Source organism: Eleutherodactylus coqui, chromosome 13 (assembly GCF_035609145.1).
Source record: "Eleutherodactylus coqui strain aEleCoq1 chromosome 13, aEleCoq1.hap1, whole genome shotgun sequence".
NCBI lineage: Eukaryota > Metazoa > Chordata > Amphibia > Anura > Eleutherodactylidae > Eleutherodactylus > Eleutherodactylus coqui.
Genome location: NC_089849.1, coordinates 91,403,763 through 91,424,071, shown reverse-complemented (window position 1 = coordinate 91,424,071; position 20,309 = coordinate 91,403,763). Strand labels below are relative to the sequence as shown.

The 20,309-nt window shown below is 50.0% G+C and overlaps 1 protein-coding gene across 1 annotated transcript in view; it reads right to left on the bottom strand.

Annotated features, from left to right (window-relative positions):
• Nucleotides 1-20,309, bottom strand: part of LOC136588003 (testis-expressed protein 47-like) — a 45,528-nt gene extending 25,219 nt beyond the window's left edge. Inside the window, exon 1 of the mRNA XM_066586875.1 lies at nt 19,915-20,309. Coding sequence (XP_066442972.1) covers nt 19,915-20,037 — 123 coding nt within the window. The 5' untranslated portion in view covers nt 20,038-20,309. The remainder of the gene's footprint in view (nt 1-19,914) is intronic.

Sequence of the window (20,309 nt, the reverse complement as noted above, 5' to 3'; positions counted from 1 at the left end):
CACCTTGCTCTCCAAGCGGAGGATGTAGAAGACAAGCACGGTGCATCCAGCTGTTTTCTGCACGGAGCGCCCAGCTGTTATACAGCCGAGCGCTCCGAGCAAAATATGAAGAACACAGCTGGACCTCTCTGTTCTTCATACCCCTCCTGTCTTCAGGGAGGGGTATGAAACAATAGTATCAGCTGTATCCCACTGTGAATCCCTGATAACTGATCGCTGATCTTTCAGCATGCTGAAAGACAACGATGAGCGACGGCTTAACGAAAACTGTACGATGTCAGTGCAGTTACACACAACGATTATCGCTCAAAAGACGGCTTTGAGCGATTTTTGAGCGGAAATCGCTGTGCCTAAAAGGGCCTTTAAACAGCTAAGGTAAAATTAAAGCTGCGCTGTGATTGGTTGCTAATTGTTATACTGCTAAGGTAAAATTAAAGCTGTGCTGTGATTGGTTGCTACGGGCACATAGATTTTCTTTAAAATCTCAATACATGTTAATGTGTCTTTCATTCAATTTTTAATTCCCGGGCAACACGGGTATCCCTGCTAGCTTAATAATTGCATATGTGCGGCTACGGCATCTGCCCTCACATGTCTGCCCATTTGTGTAGGCATAGCTCATGATCTGCACCCCCTTCCCCTTCATCTCGCCACATGTTGGTTGCAATGCTTTTTCTTTGCACTCAAAAAGAGGCTACTGCTATAAATTGTCAGAAATCATGACTGAAATCCCATTGATTTAACACATAAAACTGCAAACCTATGGGAGCATATTGCAGTATGTAAGCCGCCGACCGGGGTGGGCTTTCCAGAATACAACGAAGTCCTGAACAAAAGACGCGACTCAAAACCAATCCGTAGCAAGGAGATTTTACTTAATTTGGCAGAACCCTTAACCAACCCGAACTCCCCCAGAAAGTTACATACACTCAGCGGGGAAGCTGAGACTCTTGTGCCATGCAGCGCTGTGCTCTATAATGTGCGCCTTCAATATCCTCCAAGCTTTTGCCTAGCCGCAGGCCGTCTCTAACCAGCCACTATTACCTTCTATCACCCTGGAAGTAGGAACAATCAGTGAGGATGCTAGGGAAGCACCGGCGGCACAGCACAAGAGCTTACAATCTTATCAACACACCCGTATTCTCCCCTTACACAACACCACTCAACAGATATAACAATATATATATAGCTCACAAGTCAAGGCAAAGTACAGTTGCGTAACGTGTGACTTGTAGATATCCTTAGACAGCTCTACGAGTATAGAGTTCTCTGTGTGTTAGGACTATGTCGGACAGCTCAGTCCCCAGCAGTGCGGCCGGCGGCCATCGTATGCCTAACTAAACTAGCTAACTGCCGGCCTTGTTATTAGTCTCAGTCAGATTGGCGGTGCGTGCACGGTTACACCAGAGGCCTTAGTTCTCTGGCTGACCCGGGTCTGGTGGGTACCTTTAGACTTTGTCCGGAACGCAGGAATAGGATTTCATCCAAGAACCATATGAACTCACTGACCCGCTACTTCTGAGCCCGGTCTATAATGACCATCTTCTCCGTTAAGATGGTAGTCTGACAAACTCTGGAACAGTCTCTAATGCAGCTCCCCTCACGGTAGCTCCGGTCCTCGTTGGGGTCCTTTTTCCGGTGGATCGCAGTGTCTGTCTCGCTAGCTGCAGTCCTCACCAGCTCATCTCATCTCGCTCACACGCATCTAACCGCTTTTTTCTGCTCCTCTCTATGGTCATGATGCACTTCTTTTTTCTCTGTCTCAGTCCAGAGCACAGTGACCTCTTGTGGTCAAAAAACAAAATGACATTCACAGCCGGAGGACTGTTTCACCATCTTACATGCCACCCCACTAGATGTTGCCGTCCCCGGCAACCTCCCCCACTCAAACTCATCCTGTGCGTAGCGCTGTGGGGGTACACCTGCGGTGGACCTGGCTGTCCTGCGCAGAGTCATAGGACCAGGGACAGTTGGCACACTCGGTGGATGTGGTTCTGCTGGCTGGGCATCTTTCTCTCTGGGTGGCGAGCTTGTCACGACCGGGGACTCCGACATGGCCGGGACAGGAACTACCCACCATTCATCATCTACCAGGGGTTCCCCAATACTAGGGGTAGGGATAAGCATCTCCTTATCAGCCACAGGTTGCTGAAAGTGACAGTTTCTCAACATGTTACGGTGGAGGTTCCTTGAGGGTCCCCCATTCCCCTCGGGCTCAACCTCATACACGGGGATATCAGGATCTACCTTCTGCTTCACTATGTATGGAACCGCCTCCCACCGCCCATCCAATTTTCCGGTTGGCCTCTTGGCTCTGACTATCACACGATCACCTGGAGCATACTCGTCCATCTGCACTGGCCCCGGGTTGGGGTGCACCACTTGTCTCAGGCGCTCACCCACAACCTTATGTATTGCTCTCAGTCGGCGACGATGATCTTGCACCCAGGCGGTGGTGCTCCTCGGCGGCGGCTGTCTCGGATCCGGCATGTGAAGATCCTCGATCTCTTGGCCTGCTCTCCCAAACATAAGCATGTGTGGAGAGTAACCAGTGGTATTGTGAACCCTATTGTTGTAGGCCCACATCAGCTCAGGTAAGTACTCTGGCCACTGGGCTTTTTGACTTTCCTCTAGAGTCCGCAGCATCTGTAACAAGGTGCGGTTGAACCGCTCACACGCCCCATTCCCTTGTGGATGGTACGGAGTCGTGCGGGAACGTTCGATACCATAGAGCTGATACAGCTCCCTCATCAAAGCACCCTGGAAACATGCCCCCTGATCTGAATGAATTCTCCGCGGACACCCAAACACTTGTATAAAGTGTTTACAGACTGCCTCAGCAGCCGATTCAGCCATCTGATCTCTGGTGGGCACGGCCACTGCATATTTTGTAAAGTGGTCCGTCATGACCAAACAGTAGGGGCGTCCTGAGGTAGAGTACCCGATCTGTACATAATCAATCAATAAGATTTCCAGGGGGGCGGAAGTCCGGATAGTTTGCACAGGGGCCCGTTGCTCGGGGCTTTTACTCAGCCCGCAGGACCGACATTTCAGACATGCCTCGGTCACCATTTCTCCCAAATCCGGGCAATATACGAAGCGCTGGAGCCATTGGTACGTCTTCGCGCTCCCGAAATGAGCCCCCCTCTCATGGGCTTCTTGAGCGGCAGCTGGTCCCAGTGACATAGGGATGACAACCTGTTGCCGGTGCTGCAGCTCTGACTGTACGTATATGGTCCGGCACAGGAGCCCCTGGTTAATACTCAGCTTATCCCATTGTCTCAGCAACTTCTGACCTTCCTGCGTCAGACTGGCCCGCTCGTCCGGGCGAGGCCAAACCTTAGTTCGGACCCACTCTCTCACTTTCCATAGGTCCGAGCAGCTACTTTGGACTCGTTCCCAATCTCCCAATGTCTTCCCCAACACCATCGGCATCCCTGAAGCCACCCCACTTGAATGTGTCAGATTCTGGAACGGTGGTACTCTGCCGAGGTGTGGAATTTCAGTGTCTTCTAAATCCTCTTCTCCCCTCTTGGTCGGCGACCCCACTGGAACTCGGGAGAGGGCATCGGCGTTGCCGTTCTCCCTCCCTGACCGGAACTGAATGCGGTATCGATACTTGGAAAGGCGGGCCATCCATCGCTGCTCAAGGGCGCCTAGCTTAGCGTTCTCCAAGTGCGCTAGCGGGTTATTGTCCGTCATCACAGTCACTTCTGCACCCGTCAGATACTCTGCAAACTTCTCAGTCATGGCCCAGACCAGCGCCAAAAGCTCCAACCTAAAGGAGCTATAGTTGTCAGGGTTGCGCTCCGACTCCCTTAACGACCTACTGCCATAGGCAATGACCCTCTCACGCCCGTCTTGAACTTGAGATAACACAGCTCCAAGACCATGTAAACTTCCATCCGTGTACAGCAAGAACGGGCTATCAAACTGTGCATAGGCCAGGATTGGGGCGCTGGTCAGAGTTCTTTTCAATGCCTCGAAGGCTTCTTGCTGTCGTGGCTCCCACTCAATGGGGCGATTCCTGGGCCCTCCAGTTGTGCCTCTCAGCAGCTCGTTTAGTGGACCGGCCAGATGAGAGAACTTGGGTATAAATCTTCTGTAATAACCGGCCAGGCCTAGAAACGCTTGTACTTCCCGTAGGGTTCTTGGCTGGGGCCACTTTTGCACGGCCTCCACCTTGCTAGGGGCCGGTTGTACCCCTTCTGGAGTGACCACATGTCCCAGGAACTCTATGCGCTGTTGTAGCAGTTGACACTTTTTGGGCTTGATTTTCAGACCATGATCTTGTAGTCGTCCCAGGACCTGCCGCAGTTTTTTAAGATGATCTTCGAATGAAGTCCCAAACACCACAATGTCATCCAGATATATCAATACTGATTCAAAGTTTAGGTCACCCAGACAGTGCTCCATCAACCGCTGAAACGTCCCTGGAGCGTTGGTCAGTCCGAACGGCATCCTATTGAACTCATATAGTCCCATGGGCAAGATAAAGGCTGCCTTTGCCTTGTCTTTTTCAGCTACTGGCACTTGCCAATATCCACTAGCCAGGTCGAGCGTGGAAAAGTACTTAGCTCGACCCAAGGAGGATAGTGACTCTTCGATCCGTGGAAGAGGATAAGCATCCCGGATGGTTCGGGCATTCAATTTCCGATAATCTACACAGAACTGAAGACTTCCGTCTTTCTTTCGCACCAGGACCACAGGAGCAGCCCACGGGCTTTTACTTTCCTGTATCACCTGGTTTTCCAGCATGCTGGCCACCATATTTTTCACCTCTTGATACATCTTGGGTGGGATTTGCCTGTACCGTTCTCGAACTGGCGCAGCGTCGCGGGTAGGGATTTCATGCTCGATAGCGGTGGCACACCCGAAGTCTTCATCATGCCTTGAGAACGCTTCCTGGTACTCCCATAGCGTGTCTTCCAGAAGCTTTTGTTGCCCTGGGGTCAGAGAGCGGGGGTCCACTCCCATCAGAGACATGATCACTCGACCGTTCCACTCAGCTGTTGGGGCCTGATCTTGCTGGACCTTCACCGCAAAGGTCCAAGCCGACCTCCCATCCGGCTGTAGCGTGAAGCTCCTCCGGTGAATGACACCGCCCTCGGGCACATGAACTTCAGCCAGCAGGGTATTCCCAGGAACGATCGACTCACTGTCCCAGACATTGAGGCAGCGTATAGGCACGCACCCATCTTTCACGGTGACGAGTGCTCGGGCTACCAGCAGGCAGTTCTGCATTTTTCCCCGTGGAGCAGGCTCGATCAGGACCTCCAGTCCATTCAGTGGCCGTCCAGCTCCCACTGGAAGCATCAAAATTTTCTCCTGGCGTGGTGGAATCTTCACTGGAGTTCTCAGCGGTACTCTCACATGCCCAATAGGACACCCTGACATGAGGCTCTTCTGTAAACTGCAGCTCCTCACCATCTGCTGTAGGACCTTTTGAGTTGGCCGGTGCGTGGTGGTCCGCTGCCAGTATCTAGGCCCTTCCTTGGCATAGAGGTGATGATCGAGGTCTCTCAGCACGTTCATGCCCAGCGTTACATCGAGTCCCTTTCGGGACGGATGATCTACCAGCACGATCCCCTTTTTGCCAATGTCCTGCCCAAACAGCCGGACTCGCATCCAGACGATCCCTTGTACATCCATTGCACCATTATTGGCAGCTGTCAACCGGATGACACTTCCATCTTCCGGTTCCATCATATGCCCGAAGTGTCTCTCGAAAAACTCCAACGGCATCAGGGTGCATTCCGATCCGGTATCCACTAGGCAGTGTACCTTTTGGCCCTCCAGCTCAGCTTCCATAATGGGACTGCTAGCATAGAGATCGCGTTCATTGCGTAGTGGGCTTAGCTCTGAGGGAACTGCCGCAGGATGCCCTGTTACTGCGGCAGTCGGAAGTTTAAAGCCAGCTCAGGTTCCGTCTGTTGGTGGCACTCTCGAGCGATATGGCCATACCGTCGGCAGCTCCAGCAAAGAGGTCCCCTTGATCCCCGCACCCCGGATGGGTCTGGATTAATGGATCCTCGCCCCCGGAACACTCTCTGTGGAGGTGGGCAGGATGATGGGGTCAATCCCGGGGCTCTGGATGAGTCCGCCTTCATCTGGGACACTTCCAGGCGGAGTTCTCTCATTTCTGCTCGTAGGGCCTGGACCACATCCTTCAAGGACTCGGAGTCTTCAAGACCTCCCCGGGTCCCTGTCACTTGGGTGCTACTCACTGCCTGCACACTCACAGCCGTGGGCTCTTCTTCTCTCTCTACAGCAGCCCGGTAAACGTTATAAAATGTCAGGTCAGCATCTGCCCGGGTCATCTCTTGCAGTTTATCCTGTAAAAATCTATTGGATAGTCCTAGAATAAATTGGTCTCGTAGTAGCCGGTCCACTTCCTTGAAAGCTCCCATGGCCCCTGAATCCCGTCGTTGCACTTCATTCAACACTTCCTGTAGGGTGTTAGAGTATTGTATCAACGTTTCACCCTCTCGCTGGGACCGGTTGAAGAAGCTGCTGCGCAACTGCGCTACCCTGGTTCGCCCTCCCTGTGCCCCCTCCAGCAGGGAGAATATTTTCTCCAAAGTGTCTCTTTCTGACTCAGGCCGTACCATCACGGTCCGTCTAGCGTCGCCTTCCAGGGCTCCCAATGCTATCTCTGCACGCAGCGCAGGTATCAAATTACTCAATTTAACTATACTTTGTACCCTTTCGGTCCAGTCCTGCAACCCCATATTTTTACCGTTAAACTTTGGCAAGTGCTGCATTAGTGCTCCAGCCGATAAGTACCCTACTTGGGCTGGCGTGACAGGTACTGGGGCTAGGAAATCTTGTTGCGCCGGGGCACCATGGGCCGCTGGCGCTAGGGGAATGTTTCCCGCCACGTCTCCGTCCATGACGATCGCTGTATCCTGCCGAACTACGCCAAGTGTAAGCCGCCGACCGGGGTGGGCTTTCCAGAATACAGCGAAGTCCTGAACAAAAGACGCGACTCGAAACCAATCCATAGCAAGGAGATTTTACTTAATTTGGCAGAACCCTTAACCAACCCGAACTCCCCCAGAAAGTTACATACACTCAGCGGGGAAGCTGAGACTCTTGTGCCATGCAGCGCTGTGCTCTATAATGTGCGCCTTCAATATCCTCCAAGCTTTTGCCTAGCCGCAGGCCGTCTCTAACCAGCCACTATTACCTTCTATCACCCTGGAAGTAGGAACAATCAGTGAGGATGCTAGGGAAGCACCGGCGGCACAGCACAAGAGCTTACAATCTTATCAACACACCCGTATTCTCCCCTTACACAACACCACTCAACAGATATAACAATATATATATAGCTCACAAGTCAAGGCAAAGTACAGTTGCGTAACGTGTGACTTGTACATATCCTTAGACAGCTCTACGAGTATAGAGTTCTCTGTGTGTTAGGACTATGTCGGACAGCTCAGTCCCCAGCAGTGCGGCCGGCGGCCATCGTATGCCTAACTAAACTAGCTAACTGCCGGCCTTGTTATTAGTCTCAGTCAGATTGGCGGTGCGTGCACGGTTACACCAGAGGCCTTAGTTCTCTGGCTGACCCGGGTCTGGTGGGTACCTTTAGACTTTGTCCGGAACGCAGGAATAGGATTTCATCCAAGAACCATATGAACTCACTGACGCCGCTACTTCTGAGCCCGGTCTATAATGACCATCTTCTCCGTTAAGATGGTAGTCTGACAAACTCTGGAACAGTCTCTAATGCAGCTCCCCTCACGGTAGCTCCGGTCCTCGTTGGGGTCCTTTTTCCGGTGGATCGCAGTGTCTGTCTCGCTAGCTGCAGTCCTCACCAGCTCATCTCATCTCGCTCACACGCATCTAACCGCTTTTTTCTGCTCCTCTCTATGGTCATGATGCACTTCTTTTTTCTCTGTCTCAGTCCAGAGCACAGTGACCTCTTGTGGTCAAAAAACAAAATGACATTCACAGCCGGAGGACTGTTTCACCATCTTACAAGTACATGGCATGCAGTATATTACCATAGATCCTAGGAAGGACAGCCCCCCAACGTAAGGCATCATTCTGAACATATTGTCTGATAGTCAGGGGCGTAACTATAGGGGATGCAGGGAATGCGGTTGCACCTGGGCCCAGAAGCCTTAGGGGGCCCATAAGGCCTCTCTTCTCCATATAGGGAGCCCAATACTATTAATAAAACATTATAACTAGGGGCCCTGCTACACATTTTGCATTGGGGCCCAAGAGCTTTAAGTTACGCTAATAGTGTTATCATAGGAATAATGATCCTCATAGCAATAAAAAGATTCATTTTCTTACATGAAAATTAAATGAGAATTCTGATTGCAAACAGGCCAAATATCCCTATGAAAAGGCTGAGCTGCCAGAATACAGGGACGCAATGTATTGTCATGAGCAGGAGGAGCTGAGGAAATTGATATATAGTTTCATGGGAAAAGATTTAGTAGAACTTGTGTTTTACTCATTTATATCTCTGCTCATTTAGTGCTGAACAGTCCAATGGGCGGAGCCATCAGTGATTGACAACTATGCCAGTATGTACAGTAACAGATAGCTGTCTTTCACTGGGCTACAGGGAAGCACTATTACTAAGTAGGGAGCACAGAGGGGAGCACGATTACTAAGTAGGGGCCACAGAGGGGAGCACTATTACTAAGTAGGGGCCACAGAGGGGAACACTATTACTAAGCAGGATCAAAGCGGAGTGCCCTTTTATTGAGCGGGGTCTACAGAAGGAAGCAATATTACTGAGTGGGAGCCAAAGGGTACGCACCATTATTAAGTGAGGGCCACCGAGCTGAGTACTGTTACTAAGTGGAGCACTAATAGTATGGGGTAGTTACTGAGAGACTCACTGCAGAGATGAGTCATGGCTGGAAGAAGTCGTGATCGTGCTTTTGCTCCAGATAGAGAAGAAAAGTGAAAACGGACATCACCAATCAGAAGAGACATCCCCTGTGATTACTGGAGGAACGGAGCTGCTGTATCTGAGTCCACTCTGTTATGTAAGTTGTCTTATAGAAGAAACATAATTTCCGTGGGAACCCCAATTCTTAGTTTTGCTATAAGGCCTCTAAAAATGCTCCTGAACAGCCTGTGCATTTTTTTAGGTGTCAGCGGGCAGTCCCCCAATATGAGGGGTGTCTGCAGCTGGCACCTCATTACTGGAGGCTTGGCAGCTGGCACCTTAGTACAACGGGGCTCAGAAGATAACCCCGTAATATAAAAATCCTAACAGTCAGTTCACAATTTTTTCAAACATTTCCAGGTGGAATAACAGAGGTAAAATCACATGTGGCATTAAGCCACACCCAAACTAGGACTATAAACCATGCCCCTTTTTTTTACCTTGGCTGATATTTTTAGGTGAAAAGGGTGGCAACTAGAGATGAGTGAGCGTACTCGTCCGAGCTTGATGCTCGTTCGAGTATTAGCGTGTTCGAGATGCTCGTTACTAGAGGCGAGCACCACGCGATGTTCGAGTTACTTTCACTTTCATCTCTGAGACGTTAGCGCGCTTTTCTGGCCAATAGAAAGACAGGGAAGGCATTACAACTTCCCCCTGTGACGTTCCAGCCCTATACCACCCCCCTGCAGTGAGTGGCTGGGGAGATCAGGTGACACCCGAGTATTTAAATCTGCCCCGCCCGCGGCTCGCCACAGATGCATTCTGACAGAGATCAGGGAAAGTGCTGCTGATGCTGCTGCTGCTGTAGGGAGAGTGTTAAGTGTTATTTTAGGCTTGAAGAACCCCAACGGTCCTTCTTACGGCCACATCTGACCGTGTGCAGTACTGTTGAGGCTGCTTTTAGCAGTGTTGCACAATTTTTTTTTTTTTTGTATATCGGGCGTGCAGACCATTGCGTCCTCAGTCTGCAGTCATTGTACAGAGTATAGGGGCAGTACTGGTGAGGCAGGAAAAGAGGGAAAGGAGAAAGATATACTGTCTATATAGGCAGTGGGCTTTTTCAAAAAAATTGGGTAAAAATACTATATTTGGGCTGCCTGTGACCGTCTTCAGTGTACTGCGTGTCTGCTGGGGGTAGTAGTCCTAATTAATACGCAGCTAAGCGTTACAGCAGGCTTGCGCAAAATTGTTTCCTGGCTCTGCTGTCTCCGTTACATCACCGCCGTCATAGCGCCAGAGGGAAACAGTAAACATAATATACGCTGCATACAGTATCTGTCTGATGTTTCAGCTCACCATTTAAAAAAAGGGAAGCCAAATACTTAAGGCGTACCACTGCCCTTTGGCGACTTGACTGCTTCTGTGCTGTGAATTCCACTAGCTCAGTCCTACGCACCTAGGTCTCACTCCAGGCGTGCACAAAATTGTTTCCTGGCTCTGCTGTGCCCGTTACATCACCGCCGTCATAGCGCCAGAGGGAAACAGTAAACATAATATACGCTGCATACAGTATCTGCTGTTTCAGCTCACCATTTAAAAAAAGGGAAGCCAAATACTTAAGGCATACCACTGCCCTTTGGCGACTTGACTTCTTCTGCGCTGTGAATTCCACTAGTTCAGTCATACGCACCTAGGTCTCACGACAGGCGTGCGCAAAATTGTTTCCTGGCTCTGCTGTCTCCGTTACATCACCGCCGTCATAGCGCCAGAGGGAAACAGTAAACATAATATACGCTGCATACAGTATCTGTCTGCTGTTTCAGCTCACCATTTAAAAAAAGGGAAGCCAAATACTTAAGGCGTACCACTGCCCTTTGGCGACTTGACTGCCTCTGCGCTGTGAATTCCACTAGCTCAGTCCTACGCACCTACGTCTCACTACAGGCGTGCGCAAAATTGTTTCCTGGCTCTGCTGTGCGTTCCGTAAGCGAAGTCAGCCTCCAACCACAGGCCAATAAGCGGCACATTTAATTACAGCGTTCTGTTTCTGCTCTACTCGTAATACACCATGCTGAGGGGTAGGGGTAGGCCTAGAGGGCGTGGACGCGGGCGAGGACGCGGAGGCCCAAGTCAGGGTGTGGGCACAGGCCGAGCTCCTGATCCAGGTGTATCGTAGCCGACTGCTGCGGGATTAGGAGAGAGGCAAGTTTCAGGGGTTCCCAGATTCATCTCACAATTAATGGGTCCACGCAGTAGACCTTTATTAGAAAATGAGCAGTGTGAGCAGGTCCCGTCGTAGATGGCAGAAAGTGCATCCAGCAATCTATCGACCACCCAGACGTCTACGCCATCCACTGCTGCAACTCTGAATCCTCTGGCTGCTGCTCCTCCTTCCTCCCAGCCTCCTCACTCCATTACAATGACACATTCTGAGGAGCAGGCAGACTCCCAGGAACTGTTCTCGGGCCCCTGCCCAGAATGGGCAGCAATGGTTCCTCTCCCACCGGAGGAGTTTGTCGTGACCGATGCCCAACCTTTGGAAAGTTCCCGGGGTCCGGGGAATGAGGCTGGGGACTTCCGGCAACTGTCTCAAGAGCTTTCAGTGGGTGAGGAGGACGATGACGATGAGACACAGTTGTCTATCACTCAGGTAGTAGTAATTGCAGTAAGTCCGAGGGAGGAGCGCAGAGAGGATTCGGAGGAAGAGCAGCTGGACGATGAGGTGACTGACCCCACCTGGTTTGCTAAGCCTACTGAGGACAGGTCTTCAGAGGGGGAGACAAGTGCAGCAGCAGGGCAGGTTGGAAGAGGCAGTGCGGTGGCCAGGGGTAGAGGCAGGGCCAGACCGAATAATCCACCAACTGTTTCCCAAAGCGCCCCCTCGCGCCATGCCACCCTGCAGAGGCCGAGGAGCTCAAAGGTCTGGCAGTTTTTCACTGAGAGTGCAGACGACCGACGAACTGTGGTGTGCAAGATTTGTCGCGCCAAGATCAGCCGGGGAGCCACCACCAGCATGCGCAGGCATATGATGGCCAAGCACCCCACAAGGTGGGACGAAGGCCGTTCACCGTCTCCGGTTTGCACCACTGCCTCTCCCCCTGTGCCCCAACCTGCCACTGAGATCCAACCCCCCTCTCAGGACACAGGCACGACCGTCTCCCGGCCTGCACCCACACCCTCACCTCCGCTGTCCTCGGCCCCATCCACCAATGTCTCTCAGCGCAGCGTCCAGCCGTCGCTAGCGCAACTGTTTGAGCGCAAGCGCAAATACGACGCCACGCACCCGCAAGCTCAAGCGTTAAACGTGCACATAGCCAAATTGATCAGCCTGGAGATGCTGCCGTATAGGCTTGTGGAAACGGAGGCTTTCAAAAACATGATGGCGGCGGCCCCACGCTACTCAGTTCCCAGTCACCACTACTTTTCCCGATGTGCCGTCCCAGCCCTGCACGACCACGTCTCCCGCAACATTGTACGCGCCCTCACCAACGCGGTTACTGCCAAGGTCCACTTAACAACGGACACGTGGACAAGCACAGGCGGGCAGGGCCACTATATCTCCCTGACGGCACATTGGGTGAAGCCTGGGACCGCTCACGTCCTACCCACCCCCAGAATTTAGGGCCCCAGCTCGGTGCTGGTATCTGCGGCGGCGTATGCTTCCTCCACTAAACCACCCTCCTCTTCCTCCTCCTCCTCCTCCTCCTCCTACGCAACCTCTGTCTCGCAATCAAGATGTGTCAGCAGCAGCACGTCGCCAGCAGTCGGTGTCGCGCGGCGTGGCAGCACAGCGGTGGGCAAGCGTCAGCAGGCCGTGCTGAAACTACTCAGGTTAGGAGAGAAGAGGCACACGGCCCACGAACTGCTGCAGGGTCTGACAGAGCAGACCGACCGCTGGCTTGCGCCGCTCAGTCTCCAACCGGGCATGGTCGTGTGTGACAACGGCCGTAACCTGGTGGCGGCTCTGCAGCTCGGCAGCCTCACGCACGTGCCATGCCTGGCCCACGTCTTTAATTTGGTGGTTCAGCGGTTTCTGAAAAGCTACCCACGCTTGTCAGACCTGCTCGGAAAGGTGCGCCGGCTCAGCGCACATTTCCGCAAGTCCAACACGGACGCTGCCACCCTGCGGACCCTGCAACATCGGTTTAATCTGCCAGTGCACCGACTGCTGTGCGACGTGCCCACACGGTGGAACTCTACGCTCCACATGTTGGCCAGACTCTATGAGCAGTGTAGAGCTATAGTGGAATACCAACTCCAACATGGGCGGCGTAGTGGGAGTCAGCCTCCTTAATTCTTTACAGACCTGGTTGGCAGACATCTGCCAGGTCCTTGGAAACTTTGAGGAGTCTACCCAGATGGTGAGCGGCGATGCTGCAATCATTAGTGTCACCATTTCTCTGCTATGCCTCTTGAGAAGTTCCCTGCAAAGCATAAAGGCAGACGCTTTGCACTCGGAAACGGAGGCGGAGGAAGACAGTATGTCGCTGGATAGTCAGAGCACCCTCATGTCTATATCTCAGTGCGTTGAGGAGGAGGAGGAGGAGGGGGAGGAGCATGAGGAGGAGGGGGAAGAGACAGCTTGGCCCACTGCTGAGGGTACCCATGCTGCTTTCCTGTCATCCTTTCAGCGTGTATGGCCTGAGGAGGAGGAGGATCCTGAAAGTGATCTTCCTAGTGAGGACAGCCATGTGTTGCGTACAGGTACCCTGGCACACATGGCGGACTTCATGTTAGGTTGCCTTTCTCGTGACCCTCGCGTTACACGCATTCTGGCCATTACGGATTACTGGGTGTACATACTGCTCGACCCACGGTATAAGGAGAACCTTTCCACTCTCATACCCAAAGAGGAAAGGGGTTCGAGAGTGATGCTATACCACAGGACCCTGGTGGACAAACTGATAGTAAAATTCCCATCCGACAGCGCTAGTGGCAGAAGGCGCAATTCCAAGGGCCAGGTAGCAGGGGAGGCGCGGAGATCAGGCAGCATGTACAGCGCAGGCAGGGGAACACTCTCCAAGGCCTTTGCCAGCTTTATGGCTCCCCAGCAAGACTGTGTCACTGCTCCCCAGTCAAGGCTGAGTCGGCGGGAGCACTGTAAAAGGATGGTGAGGGAGTACGTAGCCGATCGCACGACCGTCCTCCGTGACGCCTCTGCCCCCTACAACTACTGGGTGTCGAAGCTGAACATGTGGCCTGAACTCGCGCTGTATGCCCTGGAGGTGCTTGCTTGTCTTGCTGCTAGCGTCTTGTCAGAGAGGGTGTTTAGTGCGGCTGGGGGAATCATCACGGATAAGCGTACCCGCCTGTCAACTGACAGTGCCGACAGGCTTACACTCATAAAGATGAACAAAGCCTGGATTTCCCCAGACTTCTCTTCTCCACCAGTGGACAGCAGCGGTACCTAAACAATACGTAGGCTGCACCCGCGGATGGAAGCATCGTTCTCTATCACCATCAAAAACGGGGACCTTTTAGCTTCATCAATCTGTGTATTATATTCATCCTCCTCCTCCTGCTCCTCCTCCTGAAACCTCACGTAATCACACTGAACGGGCAATTTTTCTTAGGCCCACAAGGCTCAGTCATATGACTTTTGTAAACAATGTTTATACGTTTCAATTCTCATTAAAGCGTTGAAACTTGCACCTGAACCAATTTTTATTTTAACTGGGCTGCCTACAGGCCTAGTTACAAATTAAGCCACATTAACCAAAGCGATTAATGGGTTTCACCTGCCCTCTTAGTTGGGCATGGGCAATTTTTCTGAGGTACATTAGTACTGTTGGTACACCAATTTTATTGGGCCCTCGCCTACAGTGTAATCCTAGTAATTTTCATGGGCTTCGCCTGCACTCATGGTACAGCAAGGTGTGTGGGGTTGGCCTACACTTTTGCTACATAAATGTAACTGGGGCCTTGTCTATACTGCAACTACTGAAATGTGAAAGAGACTGTTATCTCCCTAAACTGCTGCAACGGGAATGTTACTGTGGCCTGTCTTGACTGCTACTACTACTGAAATGGAACTAATACTGCGCTCCCCCTATACTGCTGCTTCGGAATTGTTACTGGGGCCTGTCTGGACTGCTACTACTACTGAAATGGAACTAATACTGTGCTCCCCCTATAATGCTGCTAGTGATATGTTACTGGGGCCTGTCCCTAATGCTACCGCTGAAATGTTACTAATTCTGGGCTCTACCTATACCGCTGCTAATGCTACGTCACTGGGGTGTGGAAACGGAGGCTTCCCAAAGACATGATGGTGGCGAGGCCATTTCCCACCAACACGGTTACTGTTAAGGTGCATATAACCACGGACACGTGTAGAGGACACGTAGTGCCTCAAAAACATCCCCCTCCTCCTCCAACTATGAAAACATTCTTGGCAAATAAATACCTTTGCATTGGTCCGTCTGGTGGCAGTCCAAGAATTTCACCTTTACCGACACAACAAGAGTGCCCCCCCACCATCCCCCCGCCTCGGCCCACTTAATCCTGGCCACATTCCGAAAACCAACTAAATAAAACTGCGCCACTAGGTCCGCAGTCGCCACCACATTCCCACCAACGCGGTTACTGTTAAGGTACATATTACCACTCTGACTGGGGCATGCACTGTGGGCCAAAGCACCCCTGTATTGTATGTGACGTTAGCTCTGCTGAGCAGGGCACTGCAATGGGATACATTTATGTACCGCCGATGGGTTCCAGGGAGCCACCCATGCTGTGGGTCCACAGGGACTTCACATTAGGGATTTGTACCTGCCAGTGTCTATGTATTAAAAACCCCGGTCAGACTGGGACATGCAGTGTGGGCCGAAGACCACCTGCATTTAATCGGACGTTACCTCAGCTGTGATGGGCAATGCAATGGGATATATTTATGTACCGCCGGTGGCTTCCTGGGACCCACCCATGCTGTCGGTCCACACGGAGTTGTAACTGCATGTCTCCACTTCTAAAGAACCCCAGTCTGACTGGGGCATGCAGTGTGGGCCGAAGCCCACCTGCATTAAACCCGACGTTACCTCAGCTGTGATGGGCAATGCAATGGGATATATTTATGTACAGCCGGTGGGTTCCAGGGATCCACCCATGCTGTGGGTGCACACGGAATTCCCATTGCGGAGTTGTACCTGCCTGTGACTATTTATAAAAAAAACCGGTCTGACTGGGGCATGCAGACACCTTGACAGAATGAATAGTGTGTGGCACATAGGTTCCCAATTGCTATGCCCACGTGTGCAGCTCCTGATGGAGGTGGCACAGGATTGGAGTTCTCATTGCTTCTGTACAGCATTGTGGGCTATTGCCCCGCCCCTTTTAAAGAGGGTCGCTGCCTAGCCGTGCCAACCCTCTGCAGTGTGTGCCTGCTTTTCCTCTGGCAGACGCACTTATAAATAGACATGAGGGTGGTGTGGCATGAGTGCAGCTGAAGGCTGCGCAGGGACACTTTGGTGTGCGCTGTGGACACTGGGTCGTGCGGGGGGGGGGGGGTTGGGCAGCATGTAACCCAGGAGAAGTGGCAGCGGAGGGTCATGCAGGCAGTGATTGTGCTTTGTTGGAGGTAGTGTGGTGCTTAGCTAAGGTATGCATTGCTAATGAGGGCTTTTCAGAAGTAAAAATTGTTGGGAGGGGAGGGGCCCACTCTTGCCACTATTGTGGCTTAATAGTGGGACCTGAGAACTTGAGATGCAGCCCAACATGTAGCCCCTCGCCTGCCCTATCCGTTGCTGTGTCGTTCCCATTACTTTCTTGAATTGCCCAGATTTTCACAAATAAAAACCTTAGCGAGCATCGGCGATATACAAAAATGCTCGGGTCGCCCATTGACTTCAATGGGGTTCATTACTCGAAACGAACCCTCGAGCATCGCGAAAAGTTCGTCTCGAGTAACGAGCACCCGAGCATTTTGATGCTCGCTCATCTCTAGTGGCAACCTTACAAATGGCCTGCATTGTGACTAGCCAAATCTTGCAGCAGACTGGAAGTCGCTGTCTCCATAACAGTAGTAGTAATAATAATCATAGTAGTAGTAATGATAGTAGAAGCAATAATAATAGTAGTAACACTAGTAGTAATAATAGTAGTACCAGTAGTAGTAATAATATTAGTAGTAGTACTAGTAGTAGGGCTCCTTCATACAGGTGTATTTTTCATCTGTAGTTTGTGAGCCAAAACCAGAAGTGGAACGTACACAGAAAAAGTATAATAGAGAGATTTATATTTCTTCCATATTTTGGACCTTCTCCTGGTTTTGGCACACAAAATACTGATGAAAAATACACCCATGTGAGGGGGGCCCTTAGTAGCAGTAGTCATAGTATTAGTAGTTGTAGTAATAGTAGTAACAATAGTAATAATAGTAGTAGTAGCAGTACTAGAATTAGTAGTAGTAGCAATAGTAACAGTATTAGTAGTAATAATAGTAGTAGTAGGAACAGTATTAGTAATCATAGTATTAAAGGTAAAAATAGTAGTAATAATAATAATAATAGTAATAGCAGTAATAGTAGTAATAACAATAGCAGCAGTAGTAATAGTAGTAGCAGTTAGTTGTAATAGTAATATTAGTAGTAGTAATAATAGTAGTAACAGTATTAGTAGTCATAGTAAGGCCTTAGTCAGACGGGCGTTTTTAGCCGCGATTTGCGCATGCGCATGCGTCCGGCGATTTTATAAAACCATTGCTTTGCAATGGTATCGGACACATGAGCGCTTTTTATGCGCTCGTCCGATAAATAATAGAACAAAATCGCAGATCGCACCTATCTGCGATCCCTGTTCTCTTCTCTATATGCGCTCAATGGGGCCGGCGGCAGCAGCGCCGACCCCATTGAGAACATATAGAAGACAAATCATTCTTCTCTGCCACAGCTGTAACAGCTGTGGCAGAGAAGAACGATGTTTGCCCATTGAATTCAATGGAGCCGGCAATACAGCCGCTCCATTGAAAGCAATGGGCTGCCGGCGTGCACGGGGTGAATTGTCGGGAAGGGCTTAAATATATAAGCCCTTCCCTGCAATTCATCCTAAAATGTATTAAAATAAAAAAAAATTGTATACTCACCTTTCCGCTGCAGCCGGAGTCCAGCCGCGGCCGCTATCAGTTCTCCTGAACTGCTTCTCGGCACTATTCAGCCGGCGGGGCTTTAAAATCCCCGCCTGCTGAATGATCTGCCTCTGATTGGTCACAGCCCTGACCAATCAGAGGCAGGTTTCACTCACACACCCATTCATGAATTCCTGAATGGGTGAGTGACTGCTGCCTCTCAGCGCTGAGCCAATCAGGGGGCAGGTCTGACGCACACCCCCTTCACACCCACTGCAGGACGGCCGCGCGGAGCTCCGGCTGCCGGGAGAAGGTGAGTACATATATATTTTTTATTTTTACACATTTTAGGATGAATTGCAGGGAAGGGCTTATATATTTAAGCCCTTCCCGACAATTCATCCCGGGCTCGCCAGCAGCGCATTGCTTTAAATTGAGCCGGCTCTATTGCCGTCTCCATTGAATGCAATGCGCTGGACAGCTCCGGCCCGTTTCTAATGAAACGCGGCTAGGAGCAGATTTTCGGGCGATTTGCGGGCGACTTGCGCGCACCGGTCACGCGATTTGCGGATGCGCATCCGTCATGCGATCCGCAAATCGCGCGAAAAAACGCCCGTCTGACTAAGGCCTAATAGTAGTAACAATAGTAGTATTAGCAGTACTAGTAATAGTAGCAATAGCAGTAGTAGTAATAGTAGTAGCAATTAGTTGTAATAGTAATATTAGTAGTAGTAATAATAATAATAGTAACAGTATTAGTAGTCATAGTAATAGTAGTAACAATAGTAGTATTAGCAGTACTAGTAATAGTAGCAATAGCAGTAGTAGTAATAGTAATGATAATAACAATAGTAGTAACACTATTAGTAGTAATAATAGTAGTAGTAACAGTATTAATAATCATAGTAATAGTGGTAAAAATAGTAGTAATAGTAATAATAGTAGTAGCAGTACTAGTAATAGTAATAACAACAGCAGCAGTAGTAATAGTAGTAGTAGTATTAATAACAGTAGCAGTTAGTTGTAATAATATTAGTAGTAGTAGTAATAATAGTAGTAGTAACAGCATTAGTAGTCGTAGTATTAGTAGTAACAATAGTAGTAATTGTAACGAGAGAGAGATGTTGTTTAACGCTGTCATAAACGTGGTACCAATAAGTGATTTATGTATAACATTTGTTGCTATTAAAGCCTAAATAGTGTTACTTAAACAATACAGAAGCGCACTGTGATGCAATGGAAATAGATTATGTTAAAAAAAACTAAATAAAAAACAATTTTGATTAAAAAAAAAAAATTGTTACCTGGTTGTGCCGCGTTTTCAGCAGCGTTGAAAGTGCTGCCCACTTATTGCAATAGGCGACGCACAGCGTTTTATAATGATGAAACGCCCGAAAATAGAACGTGCATCGCTGTAAAATCACGGCGTTAAAAACGCTGCGTTGTAATGCTTGTGTGAGCAGCCCCACTGAAATGAATGGGGGCGCTGTACAGCATTTAATGCAGCGCTGAAAACACTGCGCCAAACGCTGGAAAAACTTCCGGTGTGAGGGAGGCCATAGACTGGCGTTTCATATGCCGTCTAAGTAAAGTTGGCACCAGCATAAGTACAAGCAATCTATTAACAGGCACAAGCCTCCATGCATTAGTTGCATCTGTTGGCACCTCTGTGTGCCAGACTTAAAGCTAAGTCAGCTAAGACTGGCATGGGTTGTAACTGCAATTTACGCTCGCTTCTGCTGTACATTAGAGTAAATCTGCGGGGCCGTGTGACCGGATCCAATCAAACTGGGCCCAAACACACTGTTATAAAAAGTAGTGGGAGCAGATACAAAGCAGAATTTGGGTGCAAAAGGTTTAATACATATGTCCCACTATTAGCAAATCTCGCCAGAGTTCCAAAGCCTTAGTGGATCCATATTTGCATCATATTGAAGTTATGGATCGCCGCCAAATTCCTTATGCAAAAAGTTGTAGAGAATACAAGACTGACCGGATCCTCGCGGGCATTCAAGACCGTCCTCTTGTGCAGCAGCTGATGAAAGAAACTTGTCCCTACATTTTCTGGGGTTGGCTGCGACCTCCACGACTGCACCCTGCCCTTCCCAGCCTCCATGTTTAGATGCTGTTTAGAAAAAAAATACTATCTTGTCTCTCAAAAAGAAGCAAATACAAATCTGTTTGGGGTTTGAAAGCAGTTAAAAAGAAATGAAATCGGAAAACATGAAATATTGAGAAGTGCGATTTTCAAAAATATCCAAAAAAAATGCAGCATTCAAAAATAAATGGGGGAAAAAGTAAAAACTGTTTAAAGTATATAAGTAGGACCCATCTGGCAGCCGGCAGTGAAATTCACCGACACCCTGATTACTTGTGTTTGCAGTGTCT